We start from the raw sequence: 25,036 nt of genomic DNA on the forward strand, positions 1-25,036 counted from the left end.
TTTAAGTTATTAACTCATTCATCCAGTTCTTCTTCACCCACTACTGCAAGCACAAGCCTCTTCTTGCTTACGGTACGGTATGGCGTATGGTCGTGTGCTTATCTCATTTGTCAACCATCTCTACTATGCCGTCGGTCCGAGCTGCTGGCGTACTCACTAACTGTTTCCCATCTCTAAATCCAGTGAGGATTTACCATTACCGCTTTTGTCCAAAGTTCATCCTTGAGCGCCATCAAATATCACCCTTATCTCCAGTTTATACCGATACTGAACTCTTCAATGTCCGTAACTATTGTACTGCGTCTGTTTATTTCAAGTTTTTTAATAATATAATATATTGTTTTTTGTTTCAGCATTTCTTGGTGGGGTCGACGTGAGTTCAAATTACGTAGAAGGTGCTCATGGTCGTGATAATGATTAGGTTAGAAAGATTAATTTAAATTAACTAGCTGTAAATAAATAAATAAATAACACAACATTATTATTTTCATCTGTTACTGACTTCGACTTCGCCGTTAGTTTTCTTTCAGGCAGGCACGTTCAAGCATACACTTTAGTGCGTCGTAATTAGTGCCAATCGAAATAAAATTAACTAGTAAGTTTGTAAGGAAATAACCTCACTAAACAGGGTTTTTTTTTGCATTAATAATCTTCACTAGAAAACTAATTGTGAATAGGTATGTTCAAGATAAACATGTTAACGTTAATTTGAGCGTTGGGTTAAAGATCCGGAGGTTCTGGGTTCGATTCCAGGTGAGTACATAAGTACCACAAAAAATACTTTGTGGTCCCCAGTTTGGTTAGGCATTACAGGCTGATCACCTGATTGTCCGAAAGTTGACGTGGACTTATATCACTGCTAGCAATGCTGTTTCAACCATTTTTAATTCTATAGGTGTAGGTACATGGAAGGAATACTTGGAAATACAGTGATCGAAAATATAATTTTGGTTTTATAACGCAATTAGGAAACGTTATCTGAAGATACCATTTTAATTATGATAAGTAAAGAGATTCGTTCGATAAAAATATAGTATTTGTGCAGTCATTCTGAGGTTAAAATACCACACACCTGTTTTACTATACTGCTTTACTGGAGGGAGCTTCATGTCAGGGGATGCGTGTGGCCAGAAGATGGACGTATTGTGTTAATGTTGTTATAATATTGTTATATTATGCTCTACTGGGATATATATCTGACAAGGACTTGAATCCTGGATTTTCTTTTCTAATATTTTTATCCAAAAATAATAAAAATCGTTCTTGTTATACAATATTCTTGGTAACACAGTAATTAGCTTAATTCATTCGCAAATCTTGTCTGGTGTAATAATACTCACAGTTTACAATAATAAGATGGCTAAATATTTCCATGTCTGTGTGAGTGTGGTGTGACTAAACGAATCCTAATTTGTTAGGTTTGATTTGATAAAATTTGTTGCTCTGGTGCTTGGATTTCTAAACTGCAAACGATTGTCCTCGTGTACACTAGTTTTATACTTTTGTATCCACCACCATAGCCGATATTTTGATCTTACCCATTACATCTTCCATTTTCACTTCTTTTTCTATCATCGCTTGTTATTTCGCTGCTTCTCCACTCTCTCTCAACGGTATACAAGAGAGAGCTGCTTCCATGTCTCTTTAACGTCCGCGTCTAGTTGGTCTTTTGGGTAAACGAACTTGGCAAGTTGGAAAACTAATTCTTTGTTATGCTTGTTATAGTCACTATCATCATAATACCAAAATAACATAAACTCACACACGACTATATCCCAATTAGGGCAGTAAAAGGTACATACATCGTAAGATGAACTAAGTGCTCACACCTCACTAAGCTCAGCCATCATCATCATCATCAGGACTAAAACCATCACGCGGGCCCAGAACGGATTGATGGTTACTTATTGACGACTGCGATTGTCGTGCAGCCGAGATGAAAACTTTTTTTTTTGTGGTCACCAATCCTATGACCGGCCTTTGCTTTGAGGAGCTCGGTGGCATAGCAGTCAATGCGCTCGGTCTGCGATTGTTGAAGTTAAGCTCAGCCATAATAATACTTTAAAAAAACTTTTAAAAAATCCATTTTGTTAGGGTATCTATAACGTCTTCCTGAACTTCTTTTTGTTTTAACCACATTTTTATGAAGAAAATTCAATATATCATAATTGGTAAAACTTAAAGAATCATATAATATTTAATTTGAGAATATCTGTTCATCTTATTTTACATCAGCAACCAATCATTCAATATCATCATCATCAGCCGTATGACGCCCACTGCAGGGCATAGGCCTCCCCCAAGGATCTCCACGACGATCGGTCCTGCGCTGCCCGCATCCAGCGGCTTCCCGCGACCTTCACCAGATCGTCGGTCCACCTTGTAGCGGGCCTACCCACTGAGCGTCGTCCGACACGTGGTCGCCACTCCAGAACCTTTTCGCCCCATCGGCCATCGGTTCTCCTCGCTATGTGTCCTGCCCACTGCCACTTCAGCTTTGCAATTCTCCGAGCTATGTCGGTGACTTTAGTTCTCCTGCGGATCTCCTCATTTCTGATTCGATCGAGCAGAGAAATACCGAGCATAGCTCTCTCCATTGCCCATCATCATGTATTTATGAGCAAATAATAAAATAACAAAATATAATGTATATGTCGCAGGGATATGATAAAAACGGGGATTTGATAAATTCCGTAAGGGATTTGATCAAATCACGGTGGATGTTATAATAACAACACGATTTTATCCTTTCCCTAAACAAATCTAGTGAATTGAACAAATCCCTAAATTGGTTCAGTGAAATGACAAAAATAATTTTGCTTTGGTATTTTAAAGGTTAAGGGATCAAATCCCTTAGGGAATTTATCAAATCCCCGTTTTTTTCATATCCCTGCGACATATATATATTTAAGTTAGGCCCAAGAAGGAGGTTTGGAAAGAAATAAGTCATAGTTTTTAATTAAAGTTGATTTGAGTTTTATTTAGTTTTATAACCTGTGTTTATACCGAGATAAATCCGAGTTCAGCGAAACTGTCAATTACTCCTTCCATCCTCTTTTTATACTTATATATAGTATTGTCATCTAAATTAGTTACCTTTCCAGATTCTATGAACTGTTCTATATCGCCACCAAGGTTTTTTTGCATGTTTTCCTTCATTTTAACTGCATCTTCGCTTTTTCTAACCAAAACATTGCCTAACATTGCTGACAACACTAAACCAAGTTTTGAATACCTCTTTAAGTCAGCATCAAACTTGTCCTTTGGATAAATAAAGTTGACCTTAAGACCAAAGTTGTCAAGACAGTGGTCCAACTCGGTATGGTAGTAGTCGATCCAATCTAAGTAATGTTTCTTTCTCGTTTCGTAATCAGTGCAATTGAATATCATGTAGTGGAGGTCATTGGCTGGGTTGCCAAACCTGGAAATCTGGTAATCAATCATACAACATTCCACTGGTTTGTCGTCCTGAAAACACAAATGACAAATAATGTGATTACCTACCTATAAGTATACATATATTAAGAAAAGATATTATTCAGCCGTGAAATTGCAATGCAAGCTACTTTGGCATCATCACAATATCAACATTTCTAAAATAACAGATTAAAATCAAGTATCGAGTCAATTCCAATATATCGCGCGATTTTGTGGTAGATTTCTAGTTTATAATTCACCTTAATATCACCCTAAAGATTTTTTATTTTATTTTTTCAAACAAATTGAGACAGTGTAAAAGTACGTGTACAGCAATATTTAACTTACCTGTAACTGGAACATAATGTTGTTAGTCCAAGGATCACCCTGAATTATAACGGAATATTTTTCATGTTCTTGGTACTTTTTGGAAAGAGCAAACATATTGGATATCAGACCCCTAAAAGGTCGCCTATATTTTTCATCGTCCAAAATTCCCAATAATTCAGTTTCAAGTTCAACTAAGAACGTCGTCATTTGCTCGATATTTGGACCCGCCTGCCAAATATCTATAACTTTTCCTTTAAATTCGGTATATGTCTGAGGATCAATATGCATCAAGGCGAACGACAAAGAGTGTAAGCGAGCAAAATTTTTGAGAATTAACTTTATGGCTTCATTTTCTAGTGATTTGGATTTGTCAAGTATTACGTAGTTGGACTCTTTCAAATCTTCAAGTAAAATAACTTCATTTGGTTCTTCCAATAGGCATCCGTAACAAGCTGCGTATCTCAATCTTTCACTTTTAGGCACGCCTGCAGTGATTTCAAGGTCCGTGAACTTTGGAAAGACTTCAGTATACATCACACTTTCATTACGAAATGCCATTGCTGTGTTCATGGCCATACGAAGTTGCTCCACAGATGACGCTATTTTGGCTACCATTTTAAACGTGTTTCCATCTTTTTCTGCTGTGATCCTTTTCACAGTGGCCATATAATTGTCATCAGCTTTACCCACCACTTCCACGTTAACTTTTGCTCCACCAAATCCATTTTCCTCTATCACACTCTTGATGAATTCAAGTTGACGTTGATTTATATCACCAATCGAACCTTCAAATGTCGGTTCAACCATTTTATATTCGGTACGTGTTAATGAGAAGAGTACTATTAAAATGCCGTTATCGAGAATTTTTGATGTTTATATAAACCAAATAATAAATATTATCTGAAATTAAATTGTCACGCTGATAAGTAAAACGTGTGATATGGTATTTGTGCAGTCATTGTGACACTGCTTTACTGGAGTATGCTTCATACCTCCGCCCAACTACGGTTGATGAAAGGGTTGCCTGTGCCTAGCAACGGGATATATTTATACAGACCTTTTATTTCACGGTTATTGCCTTTTTATGCTCTAAACTAATTGTAAACTAATATTTATTTTATTTTATTGTATTACAATTAAATTTATTGTCAAAATCATCATCATCAGCCGTACGACGCCCACTGCTGGGCATAGGCCTCCCCCAAGGATCTCCACGACGATCGGTCCTGCGCTGCCCGCATCCAGCGGCTTCCCGCGACCTTCACCAGATCGTCGGTCCACCTTGTAACGGGCCTACCCACTGAGCGTCGTCCGACACGTGGTCGCCATTCCGCCCAACTGGGCACCCTCAGGCCTGTTGTCTTAAACGTTGTACCGGGTGAGAGCCTTCAGCGCTCCCCATTTGTCCGGCCAAGTAGTTAATGCCATCTGCGGCAAATCTACAATAAGTCACGACAAAAAAAAAAAGAAACGAAAAAAAAAAATTTCGCCATTCTAGAACCTTTCCGCCCCAGCGGCCATCGGTTCTCCTCGCTATGTGTCCTGCCCACTGCCACTTCAGCTCAATCACTCAGCTCACTCAGCTCAGCTTCACTTCACTTCAATTTATTGTATTGAAATGTAATTTATAATTTGTAATGCTATGGGAATAGTACCTGAAATAAACGATAAATAAATAAATAGAATAAAAAATATTAACGAAGAATTACGAAATATAGGTACATAACACAAAACTCTCGACTATATCCCTGTTAAGGTAGTCAGAGGTACATCCATCGCAAGATGAACTAAGTACCCACACCTCCCCGAGCTTTCTATTGGATCAACGTGATAGGTGGAGACCCGTATCGCCGTCTATAATGGTCGAGCCAACTAACTGTATTAGTGAAAACTGCACTTAAGATAAGTAAATTAAAAACTCATTAGTGCTATATTTTGTTTTTTTTATGCTATATAATATTCTAACAGTAAGTAAATCAACAATTAATAATGTACAGTAATAACATGAATTAATATTTTCCTGTGTATGCGTGTGCGGTGTGATTATACGTTTCCTATTCACGGTAGACATTATTTGATAAGATTTGCTGCAAACCTTTGCAACGGTCGGTTTATCTAATCTATTGCTTAGTCATTTATTTATTTTACACAATATTTATTTATTTTACATAATAACAATTTGTATACGTATAGTTACAGATAAGAATATAAACTGTGAACTTTCGGTCTATAACTTTTACAAAGCTGATAATGGTGCTAATTCCTGTAAATACCATCTAATTTTATTTTAAGTTATATCTGTCATTTTCTTATCCGCCGAAAAGGAAAAGGACGGGTAATCGACAAGCATAAAATTTATGGAACACACGTCAATTTTAAGGACAAATCTAAAACAACCGTCTAAAAATTTTACATCAGTCAATAACCCGACACAGGTAAGTAGAAAGCACGTCAAACGGATTGCATACCAGCGACATACCTTTTTGATTCGCCCGGGTTATTCATTCATTTACTCATTCTTCCTAAAATTAAGAGCTGTGAATCATCCGTCCCTTTCCTTTTCGACGGATATGAAAATGACGGATATAACTTAAAATAAAATTAGGCGGTGTCTGCAGGAATCGGGGCCAATGATTGTTCAAAAACAATGTTTAAAATTCTTAGTGTACAAGTAAGTACAAGTTTAAGGCCAGGTCGTCAATTTGTAACCAGGTATCTACTTAAATCACAATTTTGTTTTTTTTTTTTAACCAAGCATGCAACTGATCGAAAAATGGATATGAAGAAGATATCTAAGTTCACAAAATATATAAACTTAACAATTAAATATTATTAATCTTAACATTACAAATAATTAAAACTATACTACTAAAACTAAAAAAAAAACAAAAGTAAGTACACGTAAGTAACTATTAAAAAGCTCAATTAAAAATACTCCCTTTTACCACCTCTCGACCGAATGTGCCCATCACAATCGCAGCGTTGCCCCGTGAACTATATAATAAGTTAAACCAAAACAATGATCACCTAATGAAGATATCTCAAAATAAAAATATAATATATATAGATATATAATCCAAGTTCCTGAATTTATATATAACTATGTTATCGGCACAAAATATTTGAAAGAATTAATCGACCCTGTGGGAGGGTCGAAAGCGATAAGCGCTGATTGAAGGAAGTCGTCGACCAAAATGGTGGGTGGAAGTTTTTATGGAGTATTCCAAAATATTCAAGGTTGAAAGCTGTAAAATTAGTATGCTAAAAATTGTTACTAACAAAAAATCGTGCATCATTTTTTTGTGATAATCTACCCCTTACCCTTTCAAAGAGGGCTGACAATGTATATGGGACTTTTCGCAGTTTTCAAGGTAGAAAGATAAGTTTTGGTACATTAGGAAAAGGGGACCGTGATACCCCGAATTTAACGCGAGGTAAGCCGCGGGAAAAAGCTAATATAAAACATAAGTAAGTAATATAAAAATACTCAATACTAATACTTAAAAAAATCCTCGTAATACTTTAATCACACAAGTCCAAGTGCCAAATGACTGTCCACCAACCCTTCAATTCTACTCTTATACTTTTGTATGAACCCTGCCGTCATAGCGGACATTCTGAACTCATCCATCACATCTTCGATTTTCACACCTTCTTCCATCGCAGCTTGCAGTTTCGCCGCATCTCCACTTTCTCTTAACAGTACACTGGAGAGAAGAACTGCTTGCCCAAGAGACACTCTTCCATGCCTTTTTAAGTCTGCGTCCAGTTGGCCTCTTGGGTAAACAAAGTTGGCCTTAAGACCGTAGTTGGCCAGGCGTTTCTCTAGCTCAAAGTGGTAGAAATCAATCCATTCGTGGAAGTGTTGGGCTCTGGTCTCGTAATCAGAGCAGTTGAAGAGCATATAGAGAAGGTCTCCAACTGGACTATTTATTCTGGACTGTTGATAGTCGACCATACAGCACTGAACGGACTTCCCTTCCTGAAAGTTTACAAATAAAATCTAGTAATAAACTTGTTCAGAATAATGTGTTTAACGCTTGAGTCATGCACGTCTTTGAATTCTTGGTAATTTATGATTACTATGGTGTAATCTTGAATTATGTTATTGCTATTCATTATTATACCTACTCATCATCATCATCTCCTTAGCATTATCGCATTTTTTACAGGGTCCACTTACCTAACCTGAAGAAAACCAGCCCATTACAGTTTAGGTCACATACCTCCGAAAATGTATTTCTCGGGAATGTGGGTTACCTCACGATGTTTTCCTTCAACGCTGAGTACGTGATAATCATTTATGATCCAAACATAAATTGGAAAACCAATTCGAAAATCATTGGTGTAGGCGTGTGCTGGATTGGAACCTGCGACCTCAAAGTGAGAGGCAAGCGTTCTACCAACTGGGCTGCCACGGCAATATTGTACGTACTCATTGATGTATAATATTTTTATGTTATTTCCTATAGTTATAATGTTTACCCTACATCCCAACAGGGATTAGAACAAAAAGGATTAGAAGAAGAAAAAGATAGGTAGCATTTTTAATTAGGACGTTATCATTTCAATCAAACAACCTGAATAAAATTGTATGTTAGTATTTATGAGATATTGAAATTTTATTAAGTAAAACAAACCACAGATACGCAAGAGTCATGAGTAATTGATATTCAATGCGAAGGCTTCTATCCTATACTTCTGATTCGTAGCATACTAAGAACATCCAAAGTACTTAAATCTAATATTCTAGCCTTTTGTTCGACTGGATTCAAAATAATTTATCCTAATCTAATTTAATAAGGTCCTACTGCTAGTTATAAATGTCCACTTCATTTGTATATTTGTGTTTTACACATATAAAATAATTTACTTGCCTCCATCTGAAACAAAATATTGTTAGTCCAAGCATCGCCCTGTTGTATAATAGAATATTTTGCGTCCTTGTCCATCTTACACAGTTTGATCATATTATCTGTCATTTGAGTTACTATGCCTTTAATTGCATTTTTATATTTCTCATTATCCATCATGGACATCACGTCGTTTTCCAATTGTGTAAAATACATTGCCATTTCACTTTTACTGAAAAGTTCGGCAAGATTGTAAAGGTTTTCCTTAATCTCCGAATATGTGTCTGGCTCTTGGGTTTTTAAAGCATAAGTCGATGAATGTAACATAGCAAAGTTTTTGAGTACAAGCTTGATGTCGTCATTCGATAAGGATTTGAATCGATCGCGCATTTCGTAACCAGACACTTGCAGGTCTTCTAGTAGAATCACTTCGTTCGGTTCTTCCATCAAACAGCCGTAGCATGCTGCGTATCGAAGCTGTTCACTTTCTGGTATATCGGCTCGATTTTCCATTTCAGTTAATTTAGGCAAAACTTTAGTGTACATTAAACATTCGTTTTGAAATATCTCAGCGGTATTAATCACCTTTCTTATCTGTTCAATTGTAGGAGCGATTTTCACTATCATTTTAAACACTTGTCCATTTTTGTTTGCACTGATTCTTTTCACATTTGCTGCATAGTTGTCTCCTGGTTTGCCAACTGGTTCTATAGTAAGCTTAGCTCCGTCGAAGCCTCGTTTTTTTAACACATCAGCAATGTATGACACCTGTCGTTCACTTATTTGCTTCCAGTCACCTTCAAACATCATTGCACACATGATTATTAGCTACTCTCGTGAACGCGTATGAATCTTGCGCCGCGCACTGCGTTATTAAATGAATACATCCTTATAAACAAGTGTAGTTTGTATAGTACGCGAGATTCGATACGTCACAACGTAATAAACACAATAGGATCTCGGAACCACCCAGATAATGTTTGTATACAAAACATAAGGATTTCTTTGATTTGGATTTGATGAACACAAGAATAGCTTGTATTTCTTTTAGTGTTAGCCGCCTTCGAAATCATAGGTACCAACATCATTACGTTTTATAAAAAAATCCCATGATCAATTCAGATTATTATAGAATAGCATGGTCTGTAGAGCATAAATCCAGTCTTGAATCAGAAAATATTTACATCAAATATGCCCACTGTGTAGGTATGTGTAAGTATTGGAATCAACATTTCACGAAATACGAGCACTCGTTATCTTCCATGTACCTGATGTAGTCATAATTATCAAAAACTAACGCCTAACGAAATATCCATAGCTATTACTTAATTTATCAATATTGCGTACAATTTTGCTACAGGCGTATCCATGCAAAGTTTTCTCTTCTGTCTGCTTTACCTGATAGGAAAAGGCAATTGATAAACCTGTACATATTGCATGTGAAATTTAGATGAAAGGACTGAGGACTTATGAATTGTTTTTATTTATCAACGCTCCGCTAAGGCAATCAAAACGAACAAAGAAGTATTACTAAGCATTGACATTTCCTTAAGTGTCAATCTTATTTGACCTAAAATTTCGAATAAGCCCTCAGATAGAATACCGGACATAAGTTATAAACTTCTTGTAAGACTTTTAAGTACTTCCGCGGTCCTTTCTGCCCTTAGGTAATCACAAATACGGTCCGGTCCCAAAGGCTCTCCTTCCCAATTTCATCCTTATTCAAATCAAAAACATCTCTGGAGGGAATGCAAATCATATCTCTTAGATTTCTGAAGGGATAGCGTGCAGATTTAAACATATGATAAATTATGATACAAAAAAGGAATGCTCTGATATTTTTCAGCTTCTTTTTTACGGGTAGATGTTTAAGACAAGAATAGAACCGCCTGTAGGTTTGCTCTAGAGATTATGTAACCCGTGAGTGACGTCACAGGGGCAAAAGTGTGGCAAAGTTTAGATATTGGTCGCAATATCGTGACTTATAGACTAGTGATAGGGTTACCATCTGTCTGAATTGATCCGCCTTTCAAATTATCGACATATTTTGTGACTGAAACATGTTGAATGCTACACAACTTTTTCTAACCTACTCTTATCTCTGATTGCATGCATTTCAGTATTTGGATTAGATTTTTTTATTACTTAACTATGTTGAAGCGTTTGGTTTTTGACATATTTTTTACCTACTTTAGCGTAAAAAGTGTGGACGAAGCATTAGTTGCTTCTTAAAAGCTGCAAGAATAAAGAGAAAATTAAATATTGGATAATTAAATATTGAACCTGCAGCTCTTGTCAAACCGGATGGGAAACAGAAGAGTAAAAACTACTATTCTTATAGTGTGCTGTGAGTTTTCCTAAACACGGGTGAATGCTATGAAAATAAAAATAAATAAAATGGAACATTCTGTCCTAACACAGGCGGGACATTTACTGCCATATATTATGTTACAAGTTTTCCTTCGAACTTTTCAATACTAAACAAAAACCGGCCGAAAACCCCTTGAGAACAATATATTGTCTGTCGACAAACATTTCCTTGCATTTCTGTAACATAGAATTCACTTGCAGACTGCCCTAAAGCTTTAAGTTTAGAGGTTAGTTTAACAATGTTAGAAGGTTGTCGACGGTACATAAAGTGGTTTTGAGGTAATGGTAGTGTATAAAGGCTTTGTAAGTCTGAGTTATAGGTTTATTGGCTATAGTTAAGGGGGCATTGTTAGGTAACTTAATAACACTTGTGGAACGTTACCTACTTGTTATTTTCTGATACAAACGGTAACGGCCGGAGAGGCGATTGGGGTGATATTAATCAGTGTGATAAAGAGGTTCTAGGAAATAATTCGAGGTTCCTGAAGGTCGATAAAACGAGGTCTTCTGTTGCGGCAACTTTTCCCGAACTCATTGTAAAGATACATTTACATAATTATAGTATAGTATGTATACTCGTATTAGGGGCTTCGAGAGATAAGTAGGTATGGATAGGTGTACCTGTATCCTCTGAATGCCAAGGTTCGACTATTGTGTTCTTCTTCTATCGTGTGTGGTGTTTAATTCCCATCGGGAATCAAACTCAGACCTCCAGATCGTGAACCGTACGCTCTTACCACTAATCTGTAAACAGCTCAGCTGAACCAAAACATTGCATTGTTGTACATTCATAACCGCGCAATCGTTTTAATTCTGAAACAAATAAAAAGAAAAGTAAATTCAGTCTCACGGGACTAGAGTTATAAAAAACATTTTTTTCTTGTGCAATACTTGCTGATAAATCAACAGACAGTTCCCTCGGGGGTAGGTGGAGCAAATCGAGAATCGTCTCAAATGAAATTTCTCACTTTGTGAATATAACATACTTGAAAACTTCGTATCTCTACCGTTTTCCACCTTAAACACTTCCTTTTAGGGTTGAAAGTTCGACGAGACACGGCGAAAACCTTTCCAAAGGAACTTTTGGCGCGTAAAATGTATTCGGCAAGGCAAATTGCGCCCCAAATATAGTCTAAGGCTTCGAGAGATAAGAAACAAGTAGGTATGGATAGGTGTACCTGTATCCTCTGAATGCCAAGGTTCGACTATTGTGTTCTTTTCTATCGTGTGGCTTGTGAGGTGAATTACCAACCCCATCAACCCTGGTGTCAGGGTTATTACTGAGCCGCCATAGGCCCCTGGCATGACTCATGTAACGACTACGCACTTACATCAGTAAGTAATAACCGGGACCAACGGCTTAACGTGCCTTCCGAAGCACGGATCTTTTTAATCAATTCAACAGTCAATTACGGTTCAAACACTTCTTTTTTTATTCTCCCAGTACTACAATTTACACCACCATCGTCTACCGTCTGCCATCACCTCTCTCTCCCCCTCTCCTTCCCTTCTCACTCCTTCACTATATCATTTATTATATGCATCCCTTCTATACTCTATACCTTCTGTACTACTCATGTTACTCGTCTACTTCTCACAAAATCATCTCAACTCACCTATCATTCACTCAGCTACACGACTACATTTATCATCATCAATTTAAGAGCCACGCTCTTGTCGGTGCAGCATTTTCCATTCCAGTCTAATTCCCTTCATGCTACTTTTACATACCCCACCTGCGCCTACTTTACCCTATCATAATTATCAAATAAATAATAATTGGACAAACTCTCTTTTGACCAATGGACTACTGACTGCACTTTTGCACCCAAAAAAAAAAAAGAGTTGAACTATGTATGGGTAATTTACTTCTCCGTAATACAACCAGTTGGACATCGCAGTTGTACCACGGGTCGGGAGGGATAACTTATTCGCTCTAACAGTAACCAAGCGTCCTTACCATTTCCTCTTTCCCGATTAGCCCAAGGCGTGTACACAGCCCAGTCAACACTAGACTTTGAAGACTACACTCGAGTCTAGTCGACTGGACTAAGCTAGACTAGTCCTCAATTAGCTCCCTCTTGCATTCAAGTCTGCGTTCCGCAAACACAAAGTTGTTTGGATAGTCCGAGCTCAAAGAATGAGGCTTTAGACGCTGTTAACTGGGTTATCAATCTAGCTACCCTAGAAGAGTGTACTTTATTATTGTTAGACCTCAAAAGGAACTTTACTTTTTATGATTCCTGCGTCGTGCGGGCAAGTAGTGGGTGTAAAGTATAATACGGGGTATCGACATCGTAACGAATACTGAGGGAGATGATTCAGTATTATTCTGGGTTAATCACAACTGAAAATAAATAAATAAAAAAACACAAAAAATAATGAATTTCGCGACGGAAAATTCAACTTGATATTAACTCAGAATCATGGTCAGAATCATCCCCCTCAGTATTCGTTACGATGTCACTAACGCCCCGTATTATACAAATCCGTGCCCACACCTCACCAAGATTTCGGCCTCTGTGGTGCAGTGGTTGAACGTTGGACTCACGATCCGGTGACCCCGGGTTCGAATCCCGATGGGGACATATTACAAAAAACACTTTGTGATCCCTAGTTTAGTTAGGACATTACAGGCTGATTACCTGATGGTCCTAAAGTAAGATGATACGTGCTTCGGAAGGCAAGTTTAGCCGTTGGCCCCGGTTGCTACTCTTTACATGAGCCACGACTGGGGCGTTTAGCGGCCTAATAATGGAAAATAACCAATGTTGATGAGGCTGGTAATTCACCTCACAACCCACACGATAAGAAGAAGATCAAGCTTTCTGCTTGCTGTTTAGCAATAAGGCCGCCTATTGTGCTTATTCGTATGTTTATGTCCTGTGTATATGTCGCTGTGCAATAAAGTATTATTGATTGATTGGTTCTGTTAGACCGATGTGATAGCTGATGAGCCGTAACGCCGCGCCGACTATTACCACCGATTTCCAACCTCATCAACCCCGGTGAAACTGTATCTAAGGCTATTAACACTATAAACAATGTAAACATAAGCTCACACAAAACACGAATATTATATTTGTTAGTCTTGCAGCTGAAATAAAATCTGTTTATATTGTCCACTATTTCAACTAATATAAAATATGGTGACAGAATAATAATCTAAGTAGATAGTGGGGTGTCGCCACGCGTCGCTACTTAACACGAGAATGTTCACACATCACGTGTGGCCATATTAACAGCGGAAACGGATACAATAAATAAAAGAATTTCGTTGTTTTGCACTTACGAAAGAAATCAAATTATAGATAGATAAAATAGTTTATCGAGCACAGTGGACACAAGATACAGAGATAAGGACAACATATACAGAAAGGCACAACAGGTAGCCTTATTAAATTATATTTTATTATTTTAACACTAGAAAAAATTACATATCTAGACCAAATCAGATTAAATAGTTTTAGGTCGTTCATGCATTATTGCATAATCGATGATTCATTCTGTATGAAAAAAAATTGCACTTCTCATCGAAAAAATCGAAAAACTTCCGAATTTTGTCTTTAACAAAACACAACATAGTATCACACCTGTAAACTTCAAGGTGTAGGTAGAGAGATGTATAGTATATCGACAAACTCCTCGCCACCTATGTTTAAACCCCATGTAATAGAGGGCGAGTTGCCATTTACCGGGCAAAAATACTGGAAACCACATCATATTACATTATACCACATTATATTTATCTATGATCCAAACATTGTAACATTAAATTGTAACAACGATAAATAAATTAATAAATACAGATAAAAAAAAACATAAATTCTTCTTCTCTCGTGTGGGTTGAGAGGTAGATTACCAACCTTATGACTCATGTAACGACTACTTACTTACATTACTAAGTAGTAACTGGGACCAACGGCTCAACGTGCCTTCCGAAGCACGGATCATCTTGCTTTCGGACAATCAGGTGATCAGCATGAATTTAAACTCAGAAAGGTGTTTCCATATTTTAGATGAGAAATGTTTCCTATGATGATTTGTCATCATTGGTTTCTTGGGCTATGTTGATGGCACTTCTGTCTTCGGAAAGGAGTATAAAATAATAATTGCTGATCTCATAGCCACACAATAAGTAGTTCCCAGTCCCATTTCTTTTTTATTTAGTTCCGGTTCAAATTCTCCAGGGAGCGAGGCCTATGGGAACTAATCTGAACACAATCCGTTATATTGTTAATGAGGTCAAACTATTGTTTATTTATTTATTTTTCTTTATTAAGGAAACAAACAGATAAATGAAATTTCCCTTTTAATTCTACATCCCACCTAATTCATTAAAAAACAATACGCTATGTTAAGTTCTGTGCAAAAAGTTTATTTGAATTGATTTGATTTGCGATAAATCTGCAGTAAGTAAGTAAAAAAAAATGTAAAGTCAATGACCAATACCTCATCAAGCCAGATTGCAAGGTTATAATTGAATCCTATCCGAAGACGCATAGTACATGATTACTTAGCAGACTGCCCTGGCCACCTAGATACAGATTACGAGCTTTAAGTATGTATGTAAAATATAATCATATCAACCGCTCAATTACCACATGCAGGGGTCCAAAGTTCCCGGACTTGACGCGTGGCTTGTATCACTCGATAAGGACCCTCCGGTTCCCACACAAACGTTCCCACTGCTGGACTTCACACGGGAACCGAAAACGTGAGAACGCTTATAAGTACAGTCGAAAATTTTCGTGAGAATTTTGTGACACCTAATAATCATAAAGTTCCTCAGTAGGGCGTTGTAAAAATTGTGTCAAAGTCATATTATCGATTCTGACGATATAATTAGGTATGTCGTTTTGTCGATTGATGCTAATATGTAAACCCAAATAAGTCATGTCGTTCTGTCAAAATACGAACAAACTCACGTGACACGCGTGTCAGGGAAAAAACACACTTATTTATTGAAACTAACGATAATTTTATCACGTTATACCTCAATAAAATGCAATGCGAATAAAAACTACAAGCTCAAAAGGCGGCAGCACTGCTGAGTGTTCCTAAATTTTGACAGTTCTCCATACTGTCCAGCTAAAATTCGTGATAAATTGCTATAAAATGTGGAGCAATATGAAGTGTTTCCCGTCTGCAGGATGAATTAAGAAAAAGAAAAGCAGCTAGTTGGAAAAGGGCAGTTTTGATTGAAAAGAACCCACACCCACACGCCAGAAGAAGAAGAAGATTGAAAAGTAGATTTTCTAAGTTTTCTAAATAAACATAACACTATAATTTTTCATTTAAAGGCTGTGCAAAGGGTTATAGTGCTAAAATACAACCAAAACCTCAAAACAATTATGTTTGTTTACTACTGAAATACTATCGGGAACTGTCAAAATTTAAGAACACTCAAACAGTAGCGACACCTGTTAGGAGATCGAAACAACATTTTATTTGTCATTTTCACACTGTACTGAGGACAATGATCTACCTACATAATTATGACTACTTACCGGTACGTGCCTGTATTGAACTTTGTGCAATTTTGTCATCAGCCAGTTTAATCTTTCCTGTTGTTGAGAAGCACGTAGCACAATATTTATTCAATGCTACGGGCTATAATTAGATTTGTTTACGAATCCTTATCATGCAGATAGCACACTTACACTTACACAATTCCGGTCAAGTAGTTAATGCCATTTGCGAAATCTACAATAAGTCACGTCAAAAAAAAGTGTAAATAAACTAAAACACATAATAATGGGTTCTTACCGCGTTTTAAAAAGGGATTGAGACTCCCGATATTTCGACACTGTCGCAAGTGCCATGCTCACGGGATGACTGATGAGATTGCAGTGAAGTAGGTAGATCCATATTTTTACGGGCAGACATATCTGTCTACCCTCTTTCTTTTATGTGTTTTAATTATGTAATTATTAATTATTAATAATTATATTATTATATATAATTAATTATATATTAAATAATATATAATTATTAATTATTTTTCTTTAATGTGTAAATAAACTGTTCGGGATACTTTAGTCAGCAGGCCTAGCACGCTACCAGCGCGAGTAGAGCGAGTAAGAAAATGTCAAAGCGCGAGTTGAATTAGATAAATGTGTCACACAAATGATGTCAAAAGCTATACATGATATAAGTGACATATCGTAACGAATACTAAGGGGTATGGTTCAGACCATAATTCTAAGCTGATATCAAGTGGAATTTCCTGTCGGAAAATTAATGAAAATTTTAATCTTTTTAATTATTTTTAGTTAAGTACATACTTTTGGAAAATTCCACTTGATATCAACTCAAAATCATGGTCTGAATCATCCCTCAAAGTTTTCGTTACGATGTCACTAACATCCTGTACATTTTTCTCATTTCTTATGAAAATTGGTATCTGGGTTCTCTTTCTCTTAGCTCTTCTGCAATAATCGTTAATAAAATATTTCCTTTGGGGTGCGATATCTTGAAAAAATCGCGGATGTCCCGGTAGTCGCATGTACCAAGGAACTTATTTTATCTCGCATCGCGTCGCGCTTACGTAGCGTGGTGGGCCTGGTTGAAGATAGCAAAAAAACTGCTCCATATAACCGAACTTCGAATCTTGATTACTTCGAAAAGTCTTTGATTACTTGTGGCTCTGCCTACCCCATTAGAGATTACAGGCTTGAATATGCATGTAACATAATGTATGTAACCGAATTTCTCACGGTCACATATTAACGGAATTCCATTTTTAGACGAATGTTATTCGTTTCGGTTTTTTTTTCCAAAGGGGATTGCAGTAGTATTATTAGGGTGGCACGTGCCTTTAGTGGGGTACTATTTAATTGAGGGCTCAGATAGTTCATTTCAGTCGATTTGTCACGCTACTTGTAAACGGAGATGAAAAATGGGGAATCATTATGGTAAAAAGGTAGCACGAATGTATAAGGATTAGTAACGTTCTTGATAACATGTATACACTTTATAACCATGTCACATTAACTTTTTTGACAAATTAAACCATTTAAGTCACATTAAATGTCAAATATGATAGTGCGACAGGGTTCTAAAGTGGGTACATGATATTGCTCATGACTGTACATTGGAAACAAAAATGGCAATATGAACGGCCAGACACGATAAACGAAGTTAACACAAAATTAGATATCAACCCTTTACGTGCAATGTTATTTTTCAATAAACATATTGGAATTTATGTACATAAACACACTATGGCAAGAAAAAATGTGCCCCACATGTGGGTCATGCAAGTATGAGTTTCAAATTTATTGCCTCATTGGTTCATACACAGTGAACGTGTTAATTGTAAATATCATGCAGGATACAGGAAAGAAAGAGAGGAAAAGAAAGACCAAGAAGAGATTACATACATGGAACACATAAAGACACGATCGTGTTTAATAACGAAGCCAAACTAGCATCATTCATCTAGAACAGTCGCTCTATCTCGTATACAGGGTGTTAGTGACATCGTAACGTAAACTTTGAGGGATGATTCAGGCCATGATTCTGAGTTGATATCAAGGGGAATTTTCCGTCGCCAAATTATGGAACTGAACTTAATTAAAAAAAACATTCCACTTGATATCAACTCAGAATCATGATCTGAATTCCCTCAGTATTTGTTACGATGTAACACCCTCTTTAAAAAAAAACTATAACATATAACATGAACACATATTTTATATAATTAAGAAATCATACAGTAGCAGTAGCAATATTTTTGAGTAAAATGTTACAAGTAACCAAGCTCAATAAAACTGTCTACTAATTCTTCCAGCCTCGTTTTGAGCTTGACCATACTTGACGATCCGGATGATGTTAACTCTTTCAGCATTTCATCAGTCAGTTCTGTAATACCGCTGTCCATAGCACTTTTCATTTTCTCCGCATCTTCGTCATTCTTTAACAGGAAACTGCTAGAAAATGCCGCTTGACCCAGGGCAAACTTCCCATATCTTATCATATCCGACTCGAATTGTTCCTTAGAATAAACATTATCTGCTTTTAGACCAAAGTGGTAGAGATACTTGGTAAAATACATGTGATAATAGTCCAACCATTCTTGGAAGTGTTTTGCTCTCGAGTCATAATCAGAACAATTGAACAACACCTGATACACATCATCTACTGGAAGATTTGCGCAAGCAAATTGGTAATCTATCATGCAGCATTCCACCACATTTTCGTCCTGAAATAAGAAAGAATAGTAAATAATCTATAAATATAATATTATACAGATCAACTTGTGAAAGAAACAAAATTGAAAAGGTTTTATTGAAAAGAGAAAGTGAAAGAAAAGCAACCAATGAGAAGGATGGTAACAGCAAATAACTAGTCTACGTATTTAGAAGAGGCTTATGACGTGTAAATCCAAGAAAAGGCAAAGTAAAGGGTTTACTACCTATTAAGAATAAAATACATTATTGATGTATTTGGTATGGCATTGGACATTACTACAAATATTTTACTAAACAAAAAACAAACGACAAATCTTCATGCTGATACAATTTTTTATTTACCTGCAATCTAAACATGACGTTATTAGTCCAACAGTCTCCCTGCTGTATAACTAGATGTTTTGAATCTTTATCTGCCTTGTGTAGCTTCCCCAATAAGCCATCCATACCACTTATTTTACCTTTAATGGCTTGTTTGTACTTCTCTTCAACGAGTAAGTCCAAAAATTGGTTTTCTATATGATTTAAAAAATGCTTTGTAGTAGGCTCTTTACCCATATGTAGGCGACTATTATATAGCTTATTTCTGATCTTACCAAACGTTTCTGGTTCTTTATTCTTCAACGCAAAAGATAGCGCATGTAACTTTGCTATATTTTCTATTATCAGTTTCATCTGGTCGTTTTGTAAAGCTTTAAATCTATCAAGCAATGTAAAGCCAGGTTCTTGTAGATCTTCCAGTAATATAATTTCATTCGGCTCTTCGTCTAAGGATCCAAAACAAACAGCGTATCTTAGTCTCTCTTTTTTTGGTATTTCAGCTTCTATTTCAAGTTCGGTAAACTTGGGCAGCAATTCAGTGTATACCACATGTTCGTTGTAAAATACTTCTTTAGTTTGCATAGTATTTCGCAGATCCTCTATTACAGGAGCTACTTTAGCAACTATTTTTAATGTCTCACCATTTTCTTCAACTGTAATTCTTTTCACAATTGCTATGTAGTTGTCACCAGCCCGGCCTAGTGGTTGTACAGTAACTTTCGGGTTAACATAACCACGTTTTTCAATAACATTCTCAATAAAATTTAATTGTTTTTCACTTAATCCGGTTAAATCACCTTCGAAATTCGCCATTTTTACAAAAATAAAAGTTCAAAGTCTTAAAAAGATTAAAATGGTATACTTATTACCCGACTACGGGGAAGTTAACGGTTGCAAGACGATTGAATTGTGAAAACTTTTTATATCAATTAAATCGTAATCATACAAAGGATTATCAATATCTGGTTACCACAAAGAGAACCATTATAATATCAACGAATGATAAGATTAGAAAAGAATACTAGTGAGGCAACAAGGTGCAGCCTATGAAAAAAAAATAGGGATACCTCCCTTTTATGCATTGTTATTTGGTTTTCTTCTTCTATCATGTGGGTTGTGAGGTGAACTACCAACCTCAGCAACCCTGGTGTCAGGGTTATTATTGAGCAGCCAAAGGCCCCTAGCATGGCGTAACGACTACTAACTTACATCACTAAGTAGTAACCGGTACCAACGACTTAACGTGCCTACTTGGATTTTAAATATTGTGTTCATAGCAACTAGCCCAAACCAGTGGATGAGCGTGGTGGAGTATACTCCATAGGTGTACCTCCGGTTGGCGGAGGGCAGGCCTGCGTTCTTTCGTAGTAGCTATTTGTTTTATTTAGTAGCACGTGATTTTTTTGATTATAATAATTCAGATCATAATTAACACTTTCTTGCAAATACATCCACATGGCATTTACTTCAAAAATACTACTACATATAGTGGAAAAACGCGGCCTTACCGCTAAAACCGATCTCTTCCAGAAAACCTTTGGCAGAGCAGAGAGATATGTGTATATATATACACATATAAAAAGACTACAGTATCGTGCACGTATTATTATATTTATGATAATATATTATATGTTATCAGTCATATATACCTATTGATTAATTCAAAAAAATTGTGTAGCGTAATTATTACCTTGACATAATATTCATTCTCAGTAAATTGCGGTTGATGATGTGGTTTTCCTGATAAGAAAAAAAAACAAAATCATTATTTGCGATATTTTATAATCAGATAAAGTATAATTGTACTTGTTGAGTGATGATGGTTATGAAATATGATATACAGGGTGTTAGTGACATCGTAACGAATACTGAGGGGGATGATTCAGACCATGATTCTGAGTTGATATCAAGTGGAATTTTCCGTCGCAAAATTCATGATTTTTTTTTAGTTTTTTAAAATTATTCTCAATTCTATACTTTTGCGATGAAAAATACCACTTGATATTAACTCAGAATAATCAGCTGTTTCATCCCCCTCAGTATTCGTTATGATGTCACTTACACCCCGCACAAGTACATACTGTACCCATACAAGTAGGTATGGGTGTTAGTGACACCGTAACGAATACTGAGGGGGATGATTCAGACCATGATTCTGAGTTGATATCAAGTGGAATTTTCAGTCAGAAAATTCATGAAAATTTTTGTTTTTCTTTTTATTATTTTTTGTTCCATACTTTTGCGACGGAAAATTCCACTTCATATCATCTCAGAATCATGGTCTCAATCATCCATCAAAGTTTTCGTTACGACGTCACTAACACCATGTATATTTTCAGGGGAAATTACTATTGTACTTATATTATAATATTAACATAATTAGCCTATTCGTCCCACTGCTAGGCACAGGCTTGCCTTCAATCAACCGGAGGGAGTGTGGATCATACTCCAACTTAGGTATATTTTTTTAGGGAACCTAGCCTGGAAAGTCGCTCATTCAGATTAATAATTTTAGATGTCCCTGCAATACAAACTGAGCTTAGTGCAGGGACCGCCGCATATCTAGAGTAATTGGTCATATTATAATTGTCTATATTCTTATTAATGAAAAATTCTAAGTCTTATGTTCAATACAGATTATTATTATTTACTTATAGACGGACTTATAGAGAGACAAATAGAGAGGGGGTCTCATCTGGTACAAGATTTAAGACAACATGCCTAAAGATACCCGATAGATACGATACGTCCATTTCTTGTTTGTGATGTAACTAGTTGTTAAGTGCAATAAAGTATATTAGGTATAGGCTAATTCAACTAGTCAAATCAGTTACTTTTTACTAAAAGTCAAAACACGAAATTAGTATGGAATTTGTTTGAAAAAGCACATGTCAAGTCAGTCAGTCAAGGAAAATCGTGATAAAATGTTCGACTTATTATTACGTTTTTCTTGATTAAAATTCATAAATAAGTTACTTAAATAGAAAAAAGAAAATAATTTTCGTTACTTTTAGATCTGTCTTTATTTAGTAATTATAATTTATCTTGAACCTAGTACATTACATTAGGACTGTAATAAATATCTTATCTAATGTTATATTATCTTACCCAATTGGTAAGCTAACCGATCGTCATACTTATTAATACCCCCTTTTTTAAGTACGCACGTGTCATTATCATAGAAAACCACAATTCGTCACTAGCCGATCTGTTGACACGCGACCATATTTATTTTGGTGGGTTTTACAGGAACCGCTACTGGTTCCCACTAAACCCATGGGAACGACACATTCTGTGGGAATTCTTATTCTAGGGTGCACATAATTGGCCACTTGACAGTTGTACGAATAAATTATGAAATATAGTAGTTTATCATTTAACGATAATCATCCAATAAGTAGTTTTCTTTTTTATATTATCAGAAATCATTATTAAATATTTTATTTTTTCAAAATAAGAATGCAATTTTTTATCTATTTATTACAAGACCCGAAACACGGCGGCCATGATTGAGCTTCGTGTGACGTCACATTTCACAGAATAAACAAGAAGTATCTGTCAGGTTTCAAGTGATACTGTATGACTGTTTCTTTGTTTATTGAAATGTTACGTCACTGAGCAAAATGTCACGTGATCAAACTGAGTGATGACGATGAATGATGAAAGCTAAGCTCCCACTGTCGGAAAAGAGTCCCACCCGACCGAACGCCAAACATATTAACTCAAAAGTCCGCAAAAACTTTCGAGTTATGAAGCGGTTTCTAGGCACGAAGCAAAAATAGACAAACTCTATTTACTGAATATTCCGATATAATAACACTATCGCGAATATTTTCCGACCAACTTAATGCGATCATTAACCACAAAACACCACTTCGTATTACTTTTATTATTCAATGAAGACACCACACGTCCCATTCCCGTTCCCGCCAAAATGTCCGGATATCTATCTTTAAAAATCCAATATCCACGGTATTATTAGGTTAATATGTATTATATTATATTATATTGAGTATGAAATGAAAATGAAAATGAAAATATTTTTTATTGTATCCGATATAGGACTTAATTAGGTACATTCATTTAATTATAAATACAGAGATATATTCAAACTTAGACCCAAATAAATCCATCTCTTAAAAATTGAGCAGAGGTCCCCAAACTAGGCACAGCCTGTATCTTGGGGAACCAAATTACAATTAGGTTGCTGAGTTTGTATGAATAAGGTAAAATGAAATGTAGGTATATTAAAATTTAGGTTTACAAAGTTTCCCAAAATTATCACTAAAATTAACTATAACTTATATTAGCCAAATTAACTTAAATTAGTCAAAACTGCAACTATTACGATGAGGTAAAGCATCAATTATTATGTAATAAAGTGTATTTGTATAAATATTAACTGTAGTTATTATATTAACCGTTGTTACTGCACCGGCTCGCATCCAAGTTTTTTATGGCTGATTCCAGGCAACCACCTAGTAGAAATTGCTTCAGAGCACTAAGGCGGCCCATTTGTACTGTGGCTAAATGTTTGTATGTTTTGTTTGTGTGCAATAAAATATATTTATTGATTGATTGATCTACCAAGTATTGTTCGCAAGTTTTCTTCTAGTGCTCGCTTGATCTCTGCCCACCCTGATGGGGATTACGAGCGTGAGTTGCGTACAGACACGTGACAAGCCCCCTATTTATGACCTTTCAAATTGTCTACTAACTTAACACAATCCTGTGGGAACTCGCCGAATTTCACACGAGACCACATCGCGACCATGGGAACTCAAAATTTTGTGGGAATTTTACGTTTTTTAGGTCACGAACTTTTATTAAGATGTCTGTGTGAAGATAAGTAAAAAAATATATATTTATGTAGGTACATTCCTGGGAACTCTTTTTGGATTAGGTTTACGATCCCCGTCTATCGCATACAAATAATTTCCCTGCAAATCATTGAATAGTTACACAGGGTGTTAGTGACATTGTAACGGATACTGAGGGGTATGATTCAGACCATAAATGTGGCTTGATATCCCTAATTCCTAGCCAAACAAAGGACAGTCTCACAAACTGATTTCCGATAGTGCCCCATCGGGAATCGAACCCGCACCTCAATGCTCTAAACACTAGACCACGGAGGCTGTTACCCTATGTAAATTAAAAAGCGTCACCATTGTAAATAAAGGGTTATTAACATTGCAATCATCACGGAAAGATCTTGCGGCACGCGACCATTCCCCTTATATTTTTAGACCAATTGACACTAGTCTCAAAAGTCGGTTACACGAGGAACCGTAGTTGGTTCTCACGGGACCCTGTCACTGTGTTTATGGGAATGGGAACCAACTGATGTTGTGGGAATTTTTAACCCAGTTCAAGGATACGTATTACTAACTGAACAATTTAAGAATGTTTGAATAATTTAAGAATAAAAATAGAATAAAATAAATGCATTTCCCGTAACAATTTACATTTTTCTATATGTATTTCGTAGGTATTCATTTCTAGGGTTGGTTTCAGATTGTCTAGGTACCACATTAAGATGACTAACTA

General features: G+C 36.2%; 3 protein-coding genes across 4 annotated transcripts; all 3 read right to left on the reverse strand.

Annotated features, from left to right (window-relative positions):
• Positions 1 to 2,941: 2,941 nt before the first annotated feature.
• On the reverse strand, positions 2,942 to 4,856 carry LOC126375689 (uncharacterized). The gene is made up of 2 exons (XM_050022781.1): positions 3,766 to 4,856; positions 2,942 to 3,468 (listed from the first exon to the last, which is right to left on the reverse strand). The coding sequence occupies exons 1-2, from the start codon at positions 4,552 to 4,554 to the stop codon at positions 3,001 to 3,003; spliced, it is 1,257 nt and encodes a 418-aa protein (XP_049878738.1). The 5' UTR covers positions 4,555 to 4,856; the 3' UTR covers positions 2,942 to 3,000.
• An 813-nt stretch (positions 4,857 to 5,669) lies between these two features.
• Positions 5,670 to 9,489, reverse strand: LOC126375690 (uncharacterized). 2 transcript variants are annotated; one of them, XM_050022783.1, is made up of 2 exons: positions 8,621 to 9,489; positions 5,670 to 7,725 (listed from the first exon to the last, which is right to left on the reverse strand). In XM_050022783.1, exons 1-2 carry the CDS (start codon positions 9,417 to 9,419, stop codon positions 7,274 to 7,276), a joined length of 1,251 nt encoding a protein of 416 aa, XP_049878740.1. In that variant the 5' UTR covers positions 9,420 to 9,489; the 3' UTR covers positions 5,670 to 7,273. The 2 variants fall into 2 exon arrangements, with proteins under 2 accessions (XP_049878740.1, XP_049878739.1); XM_050022782.1 differs by having other exon boundaries at positions 5,670 to 7,729; positions 8,625 to 9,488.
• Positions 9,490 to 18,251: 8,762 nt separating this feature from the next.
• Positions 18,252 to 20,397, reverse strand: LOC126375691 (uncharacterized). The gene is made up of 2 exons (XM_050022784.1): positions 19,508 to 20,397; positions 18,252 to 19,176 (listed from the first exon to the last, which is right to left on the reverse strand). The coding sequence occupies exons 1-2, from the start codon at positions 20,297 to 20,299 to the stop codon at positions 18,721 to 18,723; spliced, it is 1,248 nt and encodes a 415-aa protein (XP_049878741.1). The 5' UTR covers positions 20,300 to 20,397; the 3' UTR covers positions 18,252 to 18,720.
• Between the last annotated feature and the right edge of the window lie 4,639 nt (positions 20,398 to 25,036).

The sequence above is a fragment of the Pectinophora gossypiella genome, chromosome 19 (genome assembly GCF_024362695.1).
Source record: "Pectinophora gossypiella chromosome 19, ilPecGoss1.1, whole genome shotgun sequence".
NCBI lineage: Eukaryota > Metazoa > Arthropoda > Insecta > Lepidoptera > Gelechiidae > Pectinophora > Pectinophora gossypiella.

Coding starts and splice junctions, on each gene's coding strand:
- LOC126375689 (XM_050022781.1), bottom strand. CDS start 4,554: ATGGTTGAACCGACATTTGAAGGTTCGATTGGTGATATAAATCAACGT. Junction 3,469..3,765: donor ACATTATGTTCCAGTTACAG/GTAAGTTAAATA, acceptor TTGTGTTTTCAG/GACGACAAACCAGTGGAATG.
- LOC126375690 (XM_050022783.1), bottom strand. CDS start 9,419: ATGTGTGCAATGATGTTTGAAGGTGACTGGAAGCAAATAAGTGAACGA. Junction 7,726..8,620: donor TTTGTTTCAGATGGAGGCAA/GTAAATTATTTT, acceptor ACTTTCAGGAAG/GGAAGTCCGTTCAGTGCTGT.
- LOC126375691 (XM_050022784.1), bottom strand. CDS start 20,299: ATGGCGAATTTCGAAGGTGATTTAACCGGATTAAGTGAAAAACAATTA. Junction 19,177..19,507: donor ACGTCATGTTTAGATTGCAG/GTAAATAAAAAA, acceptor TTCTTATTTCAG/GACGAAAATGTGGTGGAATG.